This window comes from Bos indicus x Bos taurus, chromosome 7, assembly GCF_003369695.1.
Source record: "Bos indicus x Bos taurus breed Angus x Brahman F1 hybrid chromosome 7, Bos_hybrid_MaternalHap_v2.0, whole genome shotgun sequence".
NCBI classification, from domain to species: Eukaryota; Metazoa; Chordata; class Mammalia; order Artiodactyla; family Bovidae; genus Bos; species Bos indicus x Bos taurus.
Window position 1 is genome coordinate 101,721,333 of NC_040082.1, and position 24,762 is coordinate 101,746,094.

General features: G+C 37.3%; 1 protein-coding gene across 1 annotated transcript; it reads right to left on the bottom strand.

The window, feature by feature from the left end:
• Positions 1-24,168, bottom strand: LOC113896458 (olfactory receptor-like protein OLF4). Its single transcript, XM_027548634.1, has 4 exons — positions 23,672-24,168; positions 10,646-11,595; positions 1,716-1,790; positions 1-170 (listed from the first exon to the last, which is right to left on the bottom strand). The coding sequence occupies exons 1-4, from the start codon at positions 24,166-24,168 to the stop codon at positions 1-3; spliced, it is 1,692 nt and encodes a 563-aa protein (XP_027404435.1).
• Positions 24,169-24,762: the final 594 nt, after the last annotated feature.

The window sequence follows — 24,762 nt, forward strand, 5'->3', positions numbered from 1 at the left end:
TCACAATATCATTAAGCTGTGTAATAAGGAGTTCAGGACACTAATGATCCAGGACTCCAGAACCAGCCATCCACAGAGCTGGGAGTTCAGGGTGACTGTGTAATGCAGGGGGTGGCAAATGGCCATGAAGCGATCATAGGCCATCACAGTCAGGATAAAGTCATCTAATCCTGAAAAGAGAATGTAAAAATGCATCTTGACAATGCAGCCTTCATAAGTTATGACTTTGCTCTGTATCTGAACATTTTGCAGCATCTTTGGGATAGTGGTGGAGGTGAAGCAGATGTCTACAAAGGACAGGTTGGAGAGGAAGAAGTACATGGGGGTGTGGAGGTGGGAGTCTGAGCTGACAGCCAAGATGATGAGCAGGTCTCCAAACACAGTCATCAGGTACATGGAGAGGAAAAGCCCAAATATGAGGGGCTGCAGTTATGGTACCTCTGAAAGTCCCATGAGAAGAAATTTTGAAATGTGTGTATTGTTCCCTAGTTCCATATGGTGAAGGTGACTCGGGAAAAAAAAAGAACAACATGACTAATTCTCCCTGAAATTGGCATAACTCACATAGCTGAAATACTATAATTTTTATTTTGCTTGCAAGAAACTGATGCTAATATATTGTATATAGACAGATCCTCCCTGAGGATGTATCCCATTTCATCTCTCACCAGATATTTTTATCACATTGTCAGCATACTTCCAAAGAGTTCATGTATTTTCAGTTTTGATTTTTTTTTTTTACTATACAATATTGTATTGGTTTTGCCATACATCAACATGATACAGGGTGCTTGGGGCTGGTGCACTGGGATGACCCAGAGGGATGGTAAGGGGAGGGAGGTGGGAGCAGGGTTCAGGATGGGAAACACGTGTATTTTCAGTTTTAATGAGAAATTCTTTCAGATATTTGAAGAATATTTTATATTGAGGGCCAACATGCTCCAAGAACATATAAGGAATAAGTAGAGGTACTGAAAAACAAATTTCCCACAATCCAAGGATGGTGAAAAATAATATTCAAATAAATATATTTTATGTCGGAAGGTGAACGATGTTTTGAAGAAAACAAAAACAGGTATAAAGGAGCGAGTAGGAGGGAAATTTATTATGCACTGAGTGTTCAGGCAAGGCCAACAAACAAGAGGTTATCTGAAGAAACGTTAAGAAAGAAATAGAAGGATATAGTACGACACCAGGAGAAGTGTGTGGCTGGAAGAGGCAACAGCCACTGCAAAGGTCCTGAGCAAGACACTTGTTCCACATGTTTGAATGCAAACAAGGAAGCCAGAGGAATGAGCAGGAGGGGGAGTGACTAGAGATGGTGTCAGGGATGCTGAGGATCAAAGTGGCTTCTCTGTTACAACTGACACCTCAGTCCACAGAGAATTCCTCCTTCCATGTGGTTCTTTGCACTTTATTAATTTTCTTGCAAAAATGTCCTATGAATTATATTAGATCCCTTTCATAGTTTCATTTGTTGATTGAGTTCTGGCCTCTGTGAACTTCTCATGCCAACTTAATATATGAGTTCAGTTCCTCTGCTTTAAGAACTGCTCTCACTTCACAAGGCACAGGCACACACACCCCACAGCCTCCTGAACTACATTACTGGCATGAATTTCTCATCCAGAACCAACCTCCTTGGGCCATGGGTGGTTACAACTCAAGTTGGTCAGATCAGATTACATTTCTCCTAAACAATGTTTTAACGGTACCCAGAAATTCTAGTTCATAAGCTTCTGAGAGGGTAATAAAGTTAGGGTTCCTTTTAACTACAACCACTTTCTGCCCTGTGTTTAAAGAAATATAAAAAGTATGGGAGTGAAAGATAAAATGAAGGGAAAAGATCTAACAAGCTCAAATCATCCCTGAGACAATGGGACAAAGAAAACCCTCCTTGGTTTGGCAACATTTCAACTTTAGCTACATCTCCTTGATGCCCAGGAAAAATCAGAAAGAAACATATCTCTTTTCCAATGAGAGAAAGCTATATCTAAATGATGTGAAAAACCAAAACCGTACAGATTTAATATCCCAAGAGAAGAATAAGTAAAGATAGCAAACTCACAATTCAAAAATAAAAATACACAAAATATGACAAGTTTCATATGTGTTACATGAAGCAGTAGAAGAGGTCTTTCCTGTGCTTTTCCATATAATCTGACCTTTTTCTGTGTGGTCTGATACTGAATGAGGCAAGCCTTGTCTCTTTTTTTCTTACGAGTCATAATTTGTTTGTTACTGTTGGTCTTAATGTTTTCATTTTTTTAATTAATCCAATGGGCATACTTCAAGTCTAGTTCTGGTCTTTGACCAACAGGCAAAGGCCTTTCCAGACCTTACTTTATAGAGTAGGCCATGAAAATTCCTTCTCTTATTCTGGATAAATTTCTTTACATGATTTAAGCCTGAGGACTATATTTTATTTCAGTGTACTGTGACATTGTCACTATATTGCAAGATGCTAATCATCAGAGATTTAAATTGCCTTGTTCAATTCTTATTTTCCCAGGTCTGTGAATATATTTGCAATTATTTAAAAACACACTGAAGAAAAATATAAATTATGAAATGACAAAATATGGTTAAATTATGAAACCAGTTAAAAGGGTGATTTCACACAATTGTATTAAAGAAAACTGAATGGAACAGCAAAAGCTGACTGAAACATGATATATATAATAGGAGTAATTAAGAAGTTATGACATGAATTAAGAATTAATTTAGAAAAGACCTTGGCTCAAGAGAATATAACATAGAATGATTCAGAAATTTCTGGCAAGTAGCAAATGTTTTGCTATTATTTGTTGAATGATTAAGAATTAGGAACCTTTAGATATGAACACTATCCTATGGGATGGTTGCATCCAATTTGGTTGGAAAATGTTGGATTGTTGAATAAAAGCTGGAGTAAATGGCCACCTATCTAGAAAGAAATTAAGTAGTTCCTTATCTGACACATCTTTTTAAAATAATTAATGGACGAAACCTTACTGTACTGACTTCTCATGATGTGAGTGGAAACTTAAATTCTAAGGTTAATATTTGGATGACAGACAGTAGGCTTCTTAAGTATCAGTCATTGTTGTTAGAAGGACCAGTAACTAAGCTTAAAGTTTGTGGAAATCTAAATCCTGCCACTTTCCTTCCTGAGAAGGAAAATGAAACACCTGATCACAATTGTTCTCAATTCCTAACTTTAAACTATGCAGCTCGGGAGGATCTAAAGGATACCCCATTAGACAATCCTGACATGGGAATATTTACAGATGGCAGTTCTTTTGTTCAGGATGTAAAGCGTAAAGCAGGTTACACCGTGGTGACTGCTGAACAGGTTTTGGAAGCAAAATCTCTCCGTCAGGGAACCAGTGCTCTGTTAGCGGAGCTTATGGCTCTGACCCGAGCTCTAGAGTTAAGCAAAGGGCAGCGGATGGGCCTGATAATCTATGTGAGTCTACTTCTGCTGACTCCAAATATCCTGAGTCTGCCATTGGATCCTCAAGACAATGTCTTCCTGTCCTGGGCTCACTCCTATGCTGCATTCCACAATCGGTCTAACTGCTGGGTCTGCAGAGCACTCCCCTCTTTGTCAGTGGAAGGCTTCCTGTGGTGGACATCTCCACTTCAAGGAAAAGACTTTCTCCAAGTCTGTGAATACCTTCAACAACAATCACATGTGATGCCTCTTCTTCATCTGATGACATCTACCGACCCTAAAATGGACTGGGGCAACACTTTGCACTTTAACTATGGACATAATGTGACTTTTAATTATGATTGTGAATGTTGTGTTTTTGCCGTTTGCTCTCTGCATCTGTAATTGTATAACTGGATTTGTTTCTAGCCTCATGAAAGCTTTTAAGTTACAAATGATTGCTCAAACTCCTGCTACTGCTGTAGCTTCCTCCAACTACTATTTGGGGCCCCTGGATCAGATATCCTCAATATGAGGATTAGGAGAATATGTTGCCTCACCAATTTAAGGACAACACCCCTTATCAGCTCGGAAGCAGTTATGGAACAAGAACGATGCCCCTTTTCCCTAGGCAACATAATTCTCCTAAAAGAAAAGGGGGAAATGAGAGAGTCAGTTCCTAGGCAGGTTGATAGGGAGTCTAGGGGTCCCCAAGGAAAGAGGGGTCTGGAATTCTCAAGGAGGAAGAAAGGACAAACTTTTTTTCTTTCTCCACATTCCTTAGGGTTATATAACAATAATGTATCTTGCCTAAGGACAGTCTTTGGATTAAACCTTCTGGCTAATTCTGTTATCTTAAAATGTAATTTATGGGAGTAGGTCTGATGAGGTCTTTACAACCTCCAGACATTCTTTGGATTCATTGGAGAGTATATAACTTCATTGTTAACACTAGCAAGTGGGTACTCTTTCTGCCCCCTTCTGATGCCTATGTCAGAAGCTTTCTGTATCTCCTTTATACTTTACTAAAACTTTATTACACACACACACACAAAAATAAAAAATAAAAAAATAAAATGGACTAAAGACCCCAGTGCAAAAGTAAGCAGTACTCTTTAGACGAATATATGAAAAACTACATTGGAACTACTTTTCCATTGATATTAGAAACACGGATAACTTTTAACTCAGGATTCCTCTTAACTCAGGATTCCTCAGTCTCTGCACTATTGGGCATTCTCTGCCAGATTCTTCTCTGGGGTGGGGTCTGTCCTATAAATTGCAAGATGTTTAGAAGCATCCTTGCCCACCACTTACCCATCATCAGTGTGACAGTGAATAATGTCTAGAAATATTGCTTAAAGGTTCCTGGGGGACACAATTATCCTTGTTTGAGAAAAATAATATTAAACTAAGAATTCCAAAGTACTTTTGTAGCAGTGATATAATAGTCACTTATTTATAAATAATATAATACACCACCAAATGTCTGAGTCACACAGCCACACCATGCAGTATTATACAGATATGGAAATAATGAACCAGCATTACACTGGTTGATTGGAAGCAAGTCCCTGAGGTATTATTGAGAAAGAAACAAAAGAGGGACAAATTGTAGAAAACATTAAACATAATGACTATTTGTCCCTAAAATATAAAGACCATTTATCATAAATTCAGGATTGTATTGATTCATTTGTGTAAAAGTATATATAAGTATGTATAAGAACACATTTTATTTTTTAATTAAATTTATTTATTTTAACTAGAGGCTAATTACTTTGCAATATTGTATTGGTTTTGCCATACATCAACATGAATCATCCACGGGTGTACACGTGTTCCCAATCCTGAACCCCCCTCCCACTTCCCTCCCCATACCATCCCTCTGGGTCATCCCAGCACACCAGCCCCAAGCATCCTGTATCCTGCATCGAACCTGGACTGATGATTCATTTCTTATATGAAACAAGTTTCAATGCCATTCTCCCAAATCATCCCCTCCCCCACAGAGTCCAAAAGACTGTTTATACATCTGTGTCTCTTTTGCTGTCTCCCACACAGGGTTATCATTACCATCTTTCTAAACCAATACAGTATACTAACGCATATATATGGAACTTAGAAAGATGGTAACGATATACGGAATTTAGAAAGAACACATTTTAGAAAAAGATTTTTCAAAAACTAAAAACTTATGGAACAAAATATATCGGCGAGAGTGCAATTATGTTAAGTATATTGTTTCCTGAGCAATATGCCATGTGCTAAGTAACTTCAGTCATGTCAGACTCCATGCGACCCTATGGAGTGTAGTTTACCAGTAGCCTCCATCTGGCCAAAGGATTTTCCAGGCAAGAACTGTGGAGTGAGTTGCCATGCCCTCCTCTAGGGGATCTTCACAAAGCAGAGATCGAACCTGCATCTCTTAATTCTCCTGCATTGGCAGATGGGTTCTTTACCATTAGTACACCTGGGAAGCCCCTTCCTGAACAATAGGATCTAATAAAATTGAATGAAAATATACAACTAACTGATAAAAAGACACAAAAGGGTAAAAATTTAACAATATTAACACGGATCTCTAATTCAAGATCAAATTGCCAAAGATTTGGAAGTGAAACAATATAACAGAAGAACATTTACGAAGTGAGGAAGGAGCAGTATCTAAGTTATAATTTTATCTTATGTGTAGAGAGAGGAATTCAAATATGGCTATAGAATGTAAGTCAAATGGTAAAGAATTATGATCAGAGGAGATGGAATTTTTAGGAAAAGATTTAATCAGAAGGCCGAAAGGAATAATAAGGAATAACTGATGAGAAACTCTAAATAGAAGTAAATATGTATAAGTTGTCTATCACCACTAAGAATGCTAAATAACTCTCACTTTCCTTTCTTGCTTACAGCAAGAGTTGACACGTTTAGAATATTAAAGTGACAAATTATTACGGTAAGAAAAATAGCAATAAAGAGCAATGAGTGGTATGTACTGTGCAGCATGGTGACTATAGTTCATAATACTCTTTTTAGCATAATTAAAAGTTGCTAAGAGACAGTATATCCTAAAAGCTGCCCTCACAAGAAATAAATTGTAACTATATGTGGTGACAGATGTTAAGGAGATTTACTGTAGTGATCATTTAGCAGTATAAACAAGTATTAAATCATTATGCTGTGTACCTGTAACTCATATATTGTTGTAGGCCAAATACCAAAATTCTTTTGGAAAAGCAAGGAAGAGAATGTTGGCAGATTTGACCAACAAAATTTATCAGTTCTTATACAATCTCACAAATATATCTATGCATATATAAAAGAACTAAATCACAAATTTAAGGTTTTTGTTAAAAAATAATCCTTCCTGTCAAAGAATGCAATTTTAAAAAGGAATAACAACACTCTGATACCACTATATAAAACAAAATAGTTATAGAGACATTTTTTAAATAGAGAAACACTGCATGACTAACAAATTCATAGATTTATTTAGCCTCACAGATAATAAAATAGTTGCAAAGTAAATGTCCCTAGCATACATCTTTTTTTTTTTTTACATAACTAAGATTTTTGTTTCTTATGTGCACACAAGAGTGAGAGAAGATACTGTAATGTGTGTATTTCCTACACAGCTATTGAAAGTGTGTATTTGCAAACAGTCCTCAGTTTAGATCTTTCTCCTCTATGTGGAGGCACAGTCTAATATGCCCCATCTTACAATAAAATGAAATGCCCTCACCTCACCGACTGACCCTCTACAATTAATACCCTATTTGTCTACTCCTGTTAATTAACAAGAACTTTAGACTCAGGTTCCACTTTTACTGGATGCAATTTCTACCTCCCATTCATTCTTCTGTTGGACTTTCACTGAAAGTGAAAGTTGCTCTGTTGTGTCTGACTCTTCACGACCCCATGGACTGGAGTGGATAGCCTTTGCCTAGCATGATTTAATTTTCAACATTGACACTCTCGTTTTTAAGTGCAGTGTTCCTTTTTCAGCATCGTAAATAAATACATTTTCAGGAAACTCAGCAAACAACCATGGTGACCTCTGCCTCTGGGATATGCTATTAGAGTGAAATTCCATACAATAAACTATACATTTTTAAAATATTCAACTTTCTGAATTTTAAAAATTAGCAGTATATTCAGTTCAGTTCAGTTGCTCAGTCATGTCTGACTCTTTGTGAACCCATGAATCTCAGCACGCCAGGCCTCCCTGTCCATCATCAACTCCTGGAGTTTACTCAAATTCATGTCCATCGAGTCGGGTATGCCATCCAGCCATCTCATCCTCAGTTGTCCACTTCTCTTCCTGCCCCCAATCCCTCCCAACATCAGAGTCTTTTCCAATGAGTCAACTCTTCACATGAGGTGGCCAAAGTATTGGAGTTTCAGCTTCAACATCAGTCCTTCCAATGAACACCCAGGACTGATTTCCTTTAGGATGGACTGGTTGGATCTCCTTGCAGTCCAAGGGACTCTCAAGAGTCTTCTACAACACCACAGTTAAAAAGATCAATTCTTTGGCACTCAGCTTTCTTTATAGTCCGACTCTCACATCCATACATGACTACCAGAAAAACCATAGCTTTGACTAGACGGACCTTTGTTGGCAAAGTAATATCTCTGCTTTTCAATATGCTATCTAGGTTTGTCATAACGTTTCTTCCAAGGAGTAAGCGTCCTTTTATTTCATGGCTGCAGTCACCATCTGCAGTGATTTTGGAGCCCCCCAAAATAAATCTGCCACTATGTCGCTCATTATTAGAGAAATGCAAATCAAAACTGCAATAAGATATCACCTCACACCAGTCAGAATGGTCCTCATCAAAAAGTCTACAAACAATAAATGCTGGAAAGGGTGTGGAAAAAAGGGAACACTCTTGCACTGTTGGTGGGAATGTAAATTTATACAGCCACTATGGAAGACAGTATGGAGTTTGGACTTTTTCCTTAAAAACTAGGAATAAAACCACCATACGACCCACCAATACACTGCTAGGCATATAGCCTGAAGAAACCAAAATTGAAAGAGGCACATGTATCCCATTGTTAACTGTAGTGTTATTTACAATAACTGGAACATGGAAGCAACCTAGATGTCCATCAACAGATGAACGGACAAAGAAGTTAGGGTATATATACACAGTGGAATATTACTCAACCATAAAAAGGAATGTATTTGAGGCAGTTCTAATGAGGTGGATGAACCTAGAACCTATTATACAGAGTGAAGTGAGTCAGAAAGAGAAAGATAAATACCATATTCTAACACATATATATGGAATCTAGAAAAATGATACTGAAGAATTTATTTACAGGGCAAGAACAGAGAAACAGACATAGAGAATAGACTTATGGACATGGGGAGAGGGGAGGATGAGATGTATGGAAAGAGTAACATGGAAACTTACATTACCATATGTAAAATAGATAGCCAACAGGAATTTGCTGTATGGCTCAGTAAACTCAAACAGGGGTTCTGTATCAACCTAGAGGGGTGGGATGGGGAGGGAGATGGGAGGGAGGTTCAAAAGGGAGGGGATATATGCATACATATGGCTGATTTATGTTGAGGTTTGACAGAAAACAACAAAATTCTGTAAAGCAATTATCCTTCAATAAAAAACACATTAATTAAAAAAAAAAAAAGAGAGAGAGAGAGAAAAGGATATGTCTAGTTGTAAAAACTTACACCTTTATCACTGGAGAAGGCAATGGCACCCCACTCCAGTATTCTTGCCTGGAAAATCCCATGGACAGAGGAGCCTGGTAAGCTGCAGACCATGGGGTCGCAAAGAGTCAGGCATGACTGAGCAACTTCATTTTCACTTTTCCCTTTCATGCATTGGAGAAGGAAATGGCAACCCACTTCAGTGTTCTTGCCTGGAGAATCCCAGGGACGGGGGAGCCTGGTGGGCCACCGTCTGTGGGGTCGCAGAGTCAGACACGACTGAAGTGATTTAGCAGCAGCAACACCTTTATCACAGGACTGGATAGGAATTTAAGCTCTCTAGTGAGCCATGGTTTGGAGATGTATATATATATATATATATATATATATATATATATATGCATATATATGACGTTATATATATTATATATATATATACAATATATATGTGAGATATGTGGAATATTATAGGATATACATTATATATAATAAAGGAACAGTGAATAAATGATAGGAATATAAGTGATATTCCATCAATATAAGTGATATTCCTATCATTTATTCACTGTCCCTTTATTGGTTATGACAGAAATGGAATGGGGGAAATATTTCATTTAGAGCATTGGAAGGAACCATATATTTTTAGGCACAATGGAAGTTTTCAAGCAGAAAGATATATTTACACCAAATAATCCTTCACCCCAACAATAAACCCTTTTACATACAGACACTAAACCAAGACCTCAATAACTAAATGGACACTATGAAAAACTACTTTACATAGGAATAATCTGACATAAATTTCTGTTGCATCATACTTAAGGTCCTGTCTGACTCTGGGTCTTATTATGTCAAACTCTGTAATGAAATTGCTGTTTCATATAGATACCAATTAGAGACATGCATCTGATGCTGTTCTTTCTCAGTAATTCCTGTAGAGAATGCAACACTGAGCTAAATAGAGAATAGTACCCTGAGGGGTGTAAAATCAGATGACCAATTATGAAACATACATCTGCTCATGTCTACATTTCCAGAAAGAGAAATTATGGTAGTGATGTTCCAAGGTATGATGAATTAAAACAGTAACAAATTATAGTTTCATATTTTATTCTCCTATGAAATTATATAGTTGGTTTGGTTACCAAGTTAGATTTTTCATAGAAGTAGCACAAACTATGTTTATTCTTTTAATAAAATGAAAAAAGAAGTTTACTCAGTACAAATCATTTCATTTCAGAAGAATTTATTCTTAAGAAATGTGTGAAGGCTCATGAGATAAATGGGAATTTACATATGTTTCACACAAGGTTTAAACCAATTTGAGAGAGCAGAAAAATAACAAAAGAAAAAACTTAGATGACAGAGAAGAGAAAAGTTAATAAAGGATGTTTTTAAAATTGTAGAGAGAAGTGAAATCAAAGAAATGGAAATACCAGGTAATAAAATGAGGAAGCAGTTGCTATTACCATAATCTAAACAAATAATCTCACTATCTGACTCTGAGACTTTAAGCCCTGCTATCATTCTTCAGCTCAAGGTAAATGGACCTTTTCTAAAAGTTTCCATCCCAAAGAATCTTTTTAGAGCTCTATTTATGTCTTTGTTTCTCAGACTGTAGATGAAGGGGTTCAGCATGGGTGTGACCACAGTGTACATCACCGATACTATAGCACTTGTGTGTGAGCTGTGGGTAGCAGTGAAGCTAAGATACACTCCTAAGGCCGAACAATAAAATAAGGAGACAACAGAGAGGTGAGATGCACAGGTGGAGAATGCTTTACACTGCCCCTGAGCTGATGAGATTCCACAGATAGAGGACACTATCTTAGAGTAAGAGTAAAGGATGCCAGCCAGGGGACCACCCCCGAGAATTACAGATCCAAATGACATCACCATGTTATTGAGAAAGGGGTCAGAACAGGCCAGTTGGATGAGCCATGTGGTTTCACAGAAAAAGTGGTGGATTTCCAAGTCTGAACAGAAAGACAATCGCAAAATCATTAAACTCTGTAACAAGGAATGCATAGAACTCAACACCCAAGACAGCAGCACCAGCAGTCCACAAAACCAGGGGCTCATGATGACCATGTAGTGCAACGGGTGGCAGATGGCCACATACCTGTCATAGGCCATCACAGTCAGGAGGAGGTCATCTAATCCTGCAAAGAATAAGTAAAAATACACCTGGATGATGCAGCCTTCATAGGTGATGACTTTCCTCTGTGTCTGAGTGCTTTGCAGCATCTTTGGGATGATGGTGGAGGTTAAGCAGATGTCTACAAAGGACAGGTTGGAGAGGAAGAAGTACATGGGGGTGTGGATGTGGGGGTCTGAACTGACGGCTAGGATGATGAGTAGGTTTCCAAACACAGTGATCAGGTACATGGAGAGGAAAAGCCCAAAGATGAGGGGCTGCAATTCTGGTCCCTCTGAAAATCCCAGAAGAAGAAATTCTGGGATTTGTGTACTGTTCCCTGGCTCCATGTGATGAAGGTGACTATCAGGAAAAAAGAAAATAGCATGAAGAATTTTCACCCAAACAGACACAACTTACATCACTGAAACACTATAATTTTAATTTTGTTGGCATGAAATTGATGTTAATATGTTGTATGTAATAAATTCTCCATAAAGTTATACCCCATTTCACCTCTGAATAGAAATTTTTGTCCCATTCTCAGTATATTTCCAAATGGTTCATGTATTTACAGTTTTAATGAGAAGTTCTTTCATGCATTTGAGAAAAATATTGAGAGCAAACTTGTCCCAAGCCATACAGAGAATAAGTAGAGGTGCTTAAAAACAAATTCCCCACAACCCAAGGATGGTGAAAGATGATATTCAAATAAATATATGATATGTTAGAAGGTGACAGGTGTTATGAAGAAAACAAAAACATGTATAAAGGAGAGAATAGTAGGTGGCATTATTTTATACCAAGTTGCAAGGGCTGCAAACAAGGGGTTATTTGAAGTGATGTCAAGGAAGAGAGAGAAGTACCTAGTGAGATACCAGGAGAAGTGTGTGTCTGGCAAAGGGAACTGCCACTGCAAAGGACCTGAGGAAGATGCTGGTTCCACATGTTCAAAGGCAAATGAGAAAGCCAGCAGGGCAGAGGGATAATCAAGAGGCGTAGTGATTAGAGACGGTGTCAGGGATCCTGAGGAACAAGGTGGCCTCCCAGCTAGAGCTGACACTTCAGTCCACAGAGAATCCCTCCTTTCACATTGTTCCCTGCACTTTATGGTTTTAGCTGCAAAGGCTTCCTGTGAATTAAAGCAGATCCTAGTCTCAGTACCGTCTTTGATTGAGTTCTGGCCTCTGTCACCTTAGTGTATCACCTTAATGTATGAGTCCCAGTGCCTGTGCTTTAAGACCTGCTCCCACTCCACAATACACAGACACACCATGGCTTCTGAGTTGTGTTTCTGTCATGAGTTTCTCAACCAGACCCACCCTCCTTAGGCTAGGGGTGGTAACCACTCGAACTAGTCAGATCAGATTAATTTTCTCCTAAACAATGTTTAAATGGCACCCATAAATTCCATATCATAAACTTCTGGGGGAAGAGTAAAGTTGGGGTTCCTTTTAGCTACAGCCACTTTCTGCCCTGTATTTAAAGAAACATGAAATGTGAGGGAGAAATAAAATGAAGGAAAAAGATCTAAAAAACTCAAATCATCCCCGAAACAATCTGATGAAGGAAAGCTTCCATGGATTAGCAACCTTCCAACTTCAGCTATATCTCTTTAATGCCCAGGAAAAATCAGAAAGAAACATATCTTATTTCCAAGGACAGAAGCAGTGATACATGTATGATGTGAAAAACCATACAGATTTAATACCCCAAGAGTAAAATAAGTAAAGGTCATAAACTCAACAATTCAAAAATAAAAACATATAAAATATGACAAAAGTTATGTATATGTTATATGAGACAGTAGAAGATGTCTTTCCTGTGCTTCTCTATACAGTTTGACCTTTTTTGTGCATTCGGATACTGAATGAGGCAAGCCCTGTCTCTCTTTTCTTATAGGTCATAATTTGTTTATTACTCTTGGGCTTGATGTTTTCAGTTTTTTAATTAATCCAATGGGCACACTTCAATTCTAGTTCTGGTCTTTGTCCAACAGACAAAGGCCTTTCCAGACCAAATGCTATAAAGCTTGAGCAGGTCATGAAAATTCTTTCTCTTATTCTGGATAAATTTCTTTACATGAGTTAAACCTGAAGACACTATATTTTATTTCAGTGTTCTATGACATTGTCACTATATTGCAAGATACTAATCATCAAAGACTTAAATTGCCTTGTTCAATTCTTGTTTTCCCAAGTCTGTGGATATATTTGAATTTATTTAAAAAACACACTTTAAAAAATGAGAAATTATAAAATGACAAAATATGGATAAAATACGAAACCAGTTGAAAGTTTGATTTCCTGTAATTGTATTAAAGAAAACTGAATGGAACAGCAAAAGCTGACTGAAACTTGACATACACTAAGGGTGAAAGTGAAGTTGCTCAGTCGTGTCTGACTCTTTGCGACCCCATGGTCTGTAGGCTGCCAGGCTCCTCCATCCATGGGATTTTCCAGGCAAGAATACTGGAGTGGGTTGCCATTTCCTTCTCCAGGGCATCTTCCCGACCCAGGAGGGGATCGAACCTGAGTCTCCCGTATTGTAGGCAGACACTTTACTGTCTGAGCCATCAGGGAATTAATAGGAGTAATAAAACATTTATGACATGAATTAATAATTAATTTAGAAAAAGACCTCAACTCAAAAGAACATAGCATACAATGACCCAGAAATTTCTGACAAATAGCATATGCTTTGTTATACTGTTTTGAATGATTAGGAATTAGATCCCTTTAGATATGAACACTATCCAATGGGACAGTTGTATTCAATTTGGTAGGAAAAGGCAGGATCGTTGAATAAAATCTGGAATAAATGGCCATCTATCTAGGAGGAAATTAAGTAGTTCCTTATCTGACACATCTTTTTAAAAGGGACTAAAGACACCAGTGTAAAATAAAGCAGTCCACTTTAGACAAATATATAAAAAATTACATTGGAACTTCATTTCTACTGATATCAGAAACAGTTTTAAAATCTGGATTCTTCAGTCTCTGCAGTATTGGACATTCTTTGCTGGATCCTTCTCTGGGGTAGAGTCTGTCCTGTAAATTGCAGGATGTTTAGAAACGTCATTTCCCACCACTTACCACTCATCAGTGTGACAGCAAATAATGTCTATGAATATTTCTTAAAGGACCGTGGGGGACACCCTTAGTGGGGAAACGTTGTATTAAACTAAGAATCTCAAAATATTTTTGCAGCAGTGATATAATAGTCACTTATTGATATATAATGTTATAGACCACCAAATGTGTGAGCCACACCATGTGATATTATACAGATATTAAAATAATGAACCACCATTATACTGCTTGATTGGAAGCAAGTCCCTAAGGTATTATTGAGAAAGAAACAAAAGAGGGACAAACTGTAGAAAACATTAAACATAATGACGATTTGCCACTAAAATATAAAAACCATTTATGATGTATTCAGGATTATATTGATGCATTTGTGTAAAAGTATATAAGTATGTATAAGAACACATTTTAGAAAGAGATTTTTCAAAAACTAAGAATTTATGGGACAAAATATATCAGTGAGAGTGCAATTATGTTAAGGGTACTGTTTCCTGGGCAATGTGCTATGTGCTAAACCACTTCAGTCGTGTCTGACTCCATACAACCCTATAGACTGTAGCCTGCCAGTAGCCTCCATCTGTCCATGGGATTCTCCAGGCAAGAAGACTGGAGTGTGTTGTCATGCCCTCCTCCAGTGTATCTTCCCAACCCCAAGATCAAAACTGCATCTCTTAATTCTCCTGCTTTGGCAGACAGGTTCTTTACCAAAAGCGCCACAATAATAAATTGAATGATAAAATTGAATGAAAACCTACAACTAACTGAAAAAAAGCACAAAAGAGTAAAAATTTAGCAAGATTAACATGGGTCACTAATTCAAGATCAAATTGCCAAAGATTTGGAAGTGAAGCAATATAACAAAAGAACATTTACAATGTGAGAAAGGAGCAGTATCTAAGTTATAATTTTCTCTTATATAGAGAGAGGAATTCAAATATGGCTATAGAATGTAAGTCAAATAGTAAATAATTACGGTAAGAGGTGATGCAACTTTTAGGAAAAGATTTAATCAGAAGGCCAAAAGGAATAAAAATAAAAACAGATAAGAAAGTCTTAATAGAAGTAAATATGTATAAGAAGTTATTTATCAGCACTAAGGATGCTAAAGAACTCCCACTTTCCTTTCTGGCTTACATCAAGAGTTGACACATGAAGAATATTAAAATATACAACTAAAGTATTATGACAAGAAAAGTAACAATAAAGAGCAATGAGCAGCCCGTACTATGCAGCATGGTGACTATAGTTCATAACACATTTTTTTAGAATAATTATAAGTTGCTAAGAGACAGTATATCCTAAAAGCTCTCCTCACAAGAAATAAATTGTAACTATATGTGGTGACATGTTAAGGAGATTTACTGTGGTGATCATTTAGCAATATAAATATTGAACCATTATGCTGTGCACCTGTAACTCATATATTGTCAAAGATCAGTTATACCTAAATTCTTTTGGAAAAGCAATGAGAAGAGGGTTGGTAGATTTGACCAACAAAATTTATCAATTCTTATACAATCCCACAAATACATCTATGCATATATAAAAGAGCTAAATCACAAATTTAAGTTTTTTTGTTAAAAAATAACCCTTCCTATCAAAGAATGCAATTTAGAAAAGGAATAACAACACCTGATACCACTGTGTAAAACAAAATAGTTATAGAGACATTTTTTTAATAGAGAAACACTGCATGGCTAACAAATCCATAGATCTATTTCGCCTCACAGATAATAAAATGATTGCAAAGTAAACCTCACTAGCATACATCCTTACACTTATATAACTAAGTTTTTTTTTTCTCTTAAGTGAACACAAAAACAAGAGAAGATACTGTAATGTGTGTGTTTCCTACACAGCTATTGAAAGTGTGTATTTGCAAACAGTCCTCCATTTAGATCTTTCTCCTCTGTGTGGAGGCACAGTCTAATATGCCCCATCTTGCAATAAAATGAAATGCCCTCACCTCACTGACTGCCCCTCCACAATTAATACCCTATTTGTCTACTCCTGTTAATTAACAAGAACCTTAGACTCATGTTCCAATTTTACTGGATGCAGTTTATCCCTCCTATCCGTTCTTCTGTTGGGCTTCCACTAGCATGATTTAATTGTCAACACTGACGATCTCATTTTCAAGTTCACTGTTCCTTTTCAGCATCATAAATAAATGCATCTTCAGGAAACCCAGCAAGCAACCATGGTGACCTCTGCCTCAGGGCTATGCTACATTGTCCTCAGGTGATCTCAGGTACATTCCTGGCTTCCATCCTTCTGATCCTCTTCTGCAGTGTCTGTGGAGCTCTCAGACTCACCTGTTTGGGAGGTTTGTCTCACTTTGCCTGGGAAATTTCCCTGTGAAAGTCAAAGTTCCCCCATAAGTAGCTGGTGATGCAGACTCATGTCCTGTCTCTGCACAGGACAGCTAAGAGATCAAACATTGGTCTCCCATCCAGATGTAGGACCACAAAAGCAATGAACACCTCCTGTCCAACCGAAAAGGAACAGGCTGAGGGACTGCAGCAGAGGAGATATTTACATCTTCCGTGTCAGCTCATTAAATATGTTTTCCCTTTGTTACCCCAGGGGAAGTTCGTTATTTCCCTTGGTGACACTGGTCTGGACAGAATGCATTTTTTTTCTTCTGATTCTCTGTTCCTAAGAGACTCCATTATAAGTTAGGTAAATTCAGTTTCCTCACTCCTTTGCCTTTACCTCTCCTGCTTCCAAAGCTCTAAGGCTCCCGGCACTACATCACATCCCTGAGTTCAAGTTTTCTCAAAAGCATAATATTGACAATTGGTCTTGACTAGGTCCTTTGGGTCTTCAATGCTCTGATCTGTTGTGGGAACACAACCCAAGAAATCTCTGAATATGACCATTGCCCTTTTCAAAACAGGGGATAACTTTGCTCCTTTAATATAAAACTTGGCTACTATAATCCTTGGTTGCATGCAAGTTTTCCAAAGCCTAAACTGATTTCCTACTTGCAGCAGAAATTAAACAATCCAATTGCCAATGCAGGAAATTAAGAGAAACAGGTAGGATCCCTGGATCAGGAGGATCCCCTGGAGAAGGCCAAGGTAACCCACTCCAGTATTCTTTCCTGGAGAATCCCATGGACAGAGAAGCCTTGCAGGCTACAGTCCATGGGGTCGCAGAGTTGGACAAGACTGAAGTGACTTAGCACAGAACAACACACATACTGCTCCTAGTTGAGTTTAACCCTTTGGAGTCAATCAGTGAGCTTCCCTTATATAATATCATTTTATGTTTCACTCTGATTTTTAATAGGAGAAAATTTTAGTCATTCTGGAGAGATTTCACACCCTTAGCTGGTACAGAGAATTTCACTTTGTCTAAATGTAAATGTGCATCTGACTCTGAGACCTTTGGAATTAAAGATAGGAAAAGTAAGTCATTATTAAAATTCAGGTCACATTTATTAACAAAATGTATTAAAGTTTCTACATCTTTTTCTAATTTATGTTCATTCAACACTCTTTTGTTTTTAATTTTATTTTATTTTTAAACTTTACAATATTGTATTGGTTCTGCCATACATCAAAATGAATCTGCCACAGCCATACATGTGTTCCCAATCCTGAACCCTCCTCCCTCCTCCCTCCCCATACCATCCTTCTGGGTCATCCGAGTGAACCAGCCCCAAGCATCCAGTATCTTGCATCGGACCTGGACTGGCGACTCATTTCATATATGATATTATACATATTTCAATGCCATTCTCCCAAATCATCCCACACTCTCCCTCTCCCACAGAGTCCAAAAGACTGTTCTATACATCAGTGTCTCTTTTGCTGTCTAGTATACAGGGTTATTGTTACCATCTTTCTAAATTCCATATATATGCGTTACTATACTGTATTGGTGTTTTTCTTTCTGGCTTACTTCACTCTGTATAATAGGCTCCAGTTTCATCCACCTCATTAGAACTGATTCAAATGCATTCTTTTTAATGGCTCAGTAATACTCCATTGTGAATATGTACCACAGCTTTCTTATCCATCCATCTGCTGATGGATATCTAGGTTGCTTCCATGTCCTGGCTATTATAAACAGTACTGCGATGAACATTGGGGTACACGTGTCTCTTTCAATTCTGGTTTCCTCAGTGTGTATGCCCAGCAGTGGCATTGCTGGATCATAAGGCAGTTCTATTTCCAGTTTTTAAGGAATCTCCATACTGTTCTCCAGAGTGGCTGTACTAGTTTGCATTCCCACCAACAGTGCAAGAGAGTTCCCTTTTCTCCACACCCTCTCCAGCATTTATTACTTGTAGACTTTTGGATCACAGCCATTCTGACTGGTGTGAAATGGTACCTCATAGTGGTTTTGATTTGCATTTCTCTGATAATGAGTGATGTTGAGCATCTTTTCATGTCTTTGTTAGCCCTCTGTATGTCTTCTTTGGAGAAATATCTATTTAGTTCTTTGGCCCATTTTTCGATTAGGTCATTTATTTGTCTGGAATTGAGCTGTAGGACGTGCTTGTATATTTTTGAGATTAGTTGTTTGTCAGTTGCTTCATTTGCTATAATTTTCTCCCATTCTGAAGGCTGTCTTTTCACCTTGCTTATAGTTTCCTTTGTTGTGCAGAAGCTTTTAAGTTTATCTAGTTCCCATTTGTTTATTTTTGCTTTTATTTCCAATATTCTGGGAGGTGGGTCATAGAGGATCCTGCTGTGATGTATGTCAGACAGTGTTTTGCCTATGTTCTCTTCTAGGAGTTTTATAGTTTCTGGTCTTACGTTTAGATCTTTAATCCATTTTAGTTTATTTTTGTGTATGGTGTTAGAAAGTGTTCTAGTTTCCTTCTTTTACAAGTGGTTGACCAGTTTTCCCAGCACCACTTGTTAAAGAGATTGTCTTTTCTCCATTGTAAATTCTTGCCTCCTTTGTCAAAGATAACTTGTCCATATGTGCATGGATTTATCTCTGGGCTTTCTATTTTGTTCCATTGATCTATATTTCTGTCTTTGTGCCAGTACCATACTGTCTTGATGACTGTGGCTTTGTAGTAGAGCCTGAAGTCAGGCAGGTTGATTCCTCCAGATGGTGAAAAATTGAAAGCATTTCCTCTAAAGTCAGGAACAAGACAAGGGTGCCCACTTTCACCATTACTATTCAACATAGTTTTGGAAGTTTTGGCCACAGCAATCAGAGCAGAAAAAGAAATCAAAGGAATCCAAATTGGAAAAGAAGTAAAACTCTCACTATTTGCAGATGACATGATCCTCTACATATAAAACCCTGAAGACTCTACTAGAAAATTACTAGAACTAATCAATGATTATAGTAAAGTTGCAGGATATAAAATCAACACACAGAAATCCCTTGCATTCCTATGCATTAATAATGCGAAAACAGAAAGAGAAATTAAGGAAACAATTCCATTCACCATTGCAATGAGAAGAATAAAATACTTAGAAATATATCTACCTAAAGAAACTAAAGACCTATATATAGAAAACTGTAAAACACTGGTGAAAGAAATCAAAGAGGACACTAATAGATGGAGAAATATACCATATTCATGGATTGGAAGAATCAATATAGTGAAAATGAGTATACTACCCATAGCAATTTATAGATTCAATGCAATCCCTATGAAACTACCAATGGTATTCTTCACAGAGCTAGAACAAATAATTTCACAATTTGTATGGAAATACAAAAAACCTTAAATAACCAAGCATTCTTTTTTTTTTTTTTTTTTACTTCTATCCTTCAAACTTTCTCTCATGTTTTCTTTCAGCACAATGAATGGAATTACAAATGAAGCAGTATATTTAAATATATGTGTGCATGTGTGTTTACTTCAAAGAAAGTGTATACAGATACAGACACATATACATATTCCTAAACTTGAACAATGTTTGGAGACTCAGAGAAGTATTTACATACATTTTATACATTCATCACAACCTCCAAGTAAAGTTAGGATTTATCATCTCACATTTCCTTCTGAAAGATAAAACTGAGGCTCAGGGCATTTCCATTATTAACAATAACATTATAAAGAAATTAAAATATATTGTGGACCTTTAAAAATTATACACAAATGGAACCATGTAGTATACTGCTGGTTTTGACATTTATAAAATTGTATATTTTTAAAATGTGTAGTTTATTATATTTACACTCTAATGAATTAGTTAAGAATTAAAATTTTCTGGTTGTGTATTTTTAAGGGTAGTATGTTCAGTTCAGTTCAGTTCAGTTCAGTCGCTCAGTCATGTCCAACTCTTTGCAACCCCATGGACTGCAGCACTCCAGGCCTCCCTGTCCATCACCAACTCCTGGAGCTTACTCAGACTCATGTCCATTGAGTCAGTGATGCCATCCAACCTTCTCATCCTCTGTCATACCCTTCTCCTCCTGCTTTCAATCTTTCCCAGCATCAGGGTCTTTTCCAGGGGTAGTATATTAATCACACTAATACTGCTGAGAGGTAGCTCCTATAACTGGGAAGAAAGCAAAGTGGCATATATGGATTTAGGAACAGTGAAATTTAAATATAGTGATTAACATTTGAGAAATAAAGGTTTTTTTTTTTTTTTTCTTATAAAGTAAAAGACTGTTGTTCAATCTCTAAGTCATATCTGACTCTTTGCAACCCAATGGACTGCAGCATGCCAGGCTTTCCTGGCCTTCACCATTTCCCAGAGCTAACTCAAATTCATGTCCATTGAGTCAATGATGCAATCCAACCATCTCATCCTCTGCCACCTCCTTCTCCTTTTACCTTCAAACTTTCCCAGCTTCAGGATCTTTTCCAATGAGTCAGTTCTTCATATCGGGTGGCCAACATATTGGCACTTCAGCTTCAGCATCAGTTCTTCCAACGAATATTCAGGGTTGATTTCCTGTAGGATTTATGGGTTTGATTTCCTTGGAGACCAAGGGACTCTCAAGAGTTTTCTTCAACACCACAGTTGGAAAGCATCAATTCTTTGATGCTCAGCCTTCTTTATGGTCCAACTCTCATGCAGTCACCATCCTCAATAAACTAAAGACTAACCTACTTACATAAAAGGAAGAAATTGACATAAGGTAGTTTAAGACAGAAGACCACTGTAGCTGAACACACCATCATGGAGCAGCCTTTCAAACACAAAACAGAGTCTGACAGCTGACTGTCAGTAGATCCATGAGGAAACAATCATAACTCAGATCAACACCCCATCATAGAAACTCATTACATAAAAAAATCATTATACTAAATAATTTGCTTTTAGGATGACTTGTTATGTAGCAACAGCTAATTGATATACACTAATCCAAGTGAACAGAACTGAGACAATTATAATAATATGTTGCTTTATTTCTAGGCAATTGTTATGATATCTGAATAGCATTCATGACTTCTCTATTATTCAAGTTTATGTCATACAATTTTTTTAAAAGGGATTCCATTTAGTTTTCCTTGTAGGTAAGCAAGAAAGGTTAAAAGGATATGCCTATTTGTGAGAAACATATACCTTTATCACAGGAAAGTGAAAACATGAAAGTCACTCAGTCTGACTCTTTGTGATGCCATGGACTGTACAGTCCATGGAATTCTCCAGACCAGAATGCTGGAGTGGTAGCCTTTCCCTTCTCCAGGGGATCTTCCCAACCCAGGTCTCCCGCATTGAAGGTGGATTCTTTACCAGCTGAGCCATAAAGGAAGCCCAAGAACACTGGAGTGGGTAGCCTATCCACTTCTACAGTGAATCTTCCTGACCCAGGAATCATACTGGGGTCTCCTGTTTTGTGGGAGGATTCTTTACCAAATGAGCTATCAGAGAAGCCCATTTATCACTGGACTAGAAGGGAATTTAAGGTCTAATGAGCCATAATTTGGATATATATAATATTATATATATATCGTGCATATCATATAAATATGATATTTATATTATTCATTCACTCTTTCATTGATTATAACAGAAATGGAATGGGGGAAATATTTCAACTAGAGCAATGGAAGGAGCCATTTATTTGTAAGCAACAATGGAAGTTTGCAAGCAGAAAGATATAATCATGCCAAAAACTCTTTAGCCCCAACAATAAACCCCTTTACACACAGATACTAAATTACATACCTCAATAAGTAAATGGACATCGTGAAAAAATAATTTGCAAAGATATAATCTGACACAAATTTTTGCTGCATCATACTTAAGGTCTCTCTGACTCTAGGTCTTATTATGTCAAAGTCTTTATTGAAATTTCTGTTTCACATAGATGTCAATTAGAGACATGCATTTGATGATCAGCTTTACTAGTAACTCCTATACAGAATGTAGACACTAGGTTAAATAAAGAATTGTACCCTGTGAAGGAGTAAAATCAGATGACCATTTATGAAATACACTATCTGTTAACATCTACATTTTCAAAAAAAACAATTATAGTAGTGATGTTCTAAGGTATGAAAAACTAAGGCATGATAACTGTAGTTCCACATTTACTCTCCTATGAAACTATGTAATTGGTTTGGTTTCCAAGTTAGTTTTTTTCCCACAGAAGTAGCACAGTTCATGATTATTCTTTTAGCAAAAAGAAAGAAAAATTATTCAGTATAAAGTATATCATTTCAGGAGAATTTATTCTTAAGACATGTATGAAACATCATGAGATAAATGGGAATTTACATATGTTTCACACATGGTTTTGAATCAATTTGAAAGAGTAGAAAAATAACAAGAGAAAAATCTTAGATGATAAGGAACAGAAAAATTAAGAAAGGATGCTTTTAAAATCATATAGAGAAATTGAAATCAAAGAAATGGAAATACCAGGCTATAAACTGAAGAAGCAATTGCTATTATCATAGTCTAATCAAGGAATCACATATCCCCCTATGAGGCTTTGACCCTGCTATCATGGGCAGTTTTTCAGCCCAAGGGCAAATAGCTCTTTTACAAACATTTCCATCCCAACGAATCTTTTCAGAGCCCTTTTTATGTCTTTATTTCTCAGACTATAGATGAAGGGATTCAGCATGGGTGTGACCACAGTGTACATCACTGATACTATAGCACTCTTGTGTGAGCTGTGGGTAGTAGTGAAGCTAAGATACACTCCTAAGGCTGAAAAATAAAATAAGGAGACAACTGAGAGGTGAGATGCACAGGTGGAGAATGCTTTATACTGCCCCTGAGCTGATGAGATTCCACAGATGGAGAACACTATTTTAGTGTAAGAGTAAAGGATACCAGCCAGGGGAACATCCCTGAGAATTACAGATCCAAAATACATCATCATGTTATTGAGAAAGGGGTCAGAACAGCCATGTGATTTCACAGAAAAAGTGGTGGATTTCCAAATCTGAGCAGAAGGACAGTCGCAACACCATTAAGCTGTGTAACAGGGGAAAGAGGGCACTCACGATCCAGGACACCAGCACCAGCAGTCCACAGAGCTGGGGGTTCATGATGACTGTGTAGTGCAGGGGGTGACAGATAGCCACATACTGGTCATAGGCCATCACGGTCAGGAGAAAGTCATCTAATGCTGCAAAGAGTAAGTAAAAATACACCTGGACGATGCAGCCTTCATAGGTGATGACTTTGCTCTGTGTCTGGATGTTCCACAGCATCTTTGGGATGGTGGTGGATGTAAAACAGATGTCTACAAAAGACAGGTTAGAGAGGAAGAAGTACATGGGGGTGTGAAGGTGGGGGTCTGAGCTGATGGCCAGGATGATGAGCAGGTTTCCAATCACAGTTATCAGGTACATGAAGAGGAAAAGCCCAAATATAAGGGGCTGCAATGCTGGCTCCTCTGAAAGTCCCAGAAGGAGAAATTCTGAAATTTGTGTCTTGTTCCTTGATTCCATGTGATGGAAATGACTACTGGGAAAAAAGAAAATAGCGTGAATAATTTTCAAACAGGTGTAACACACATGGCTGAACTTCTGTAATTTCTATTTTGCTGACAAGAAATTGATGTTAATGAGTTGTATATAGATAAATTCTCCTTGAAGGTATATTCCATTTCACCTCTAATTAGATACTTTTGTCTCATTCTCAGAACATTTCCAAGGAGTTCATGCATTTACAGTTTTAATGAGAAAGTCTTTTACACATTTGAGAAACATTATGCTAGTCAACATGTTTCAAGTACATATAGGGGATAAATAGAGACACTTAAAAACAAATCTCTCACAATCCAAGGGTGGTAAAAGATAATATTCAAATAAATATAGAATATGTTATAAGGTGACAGGTGTTATGAAGAAAACAAAAACATGTACAAAGGAGAGTGTAGTATGAACATTATTTTGTACCAAGTATTCAGGCAAGGCTTACAAACAAGGGGTTCTACGAAGATACATCAAGGCAAAGAGAGAAGGTAATACCGTGATACCAGGAGAAGCGTGTGTCTGGTAGAGAGAACGGCCACTGCAAAGTAACTAAGGAAGAAGCTGGTC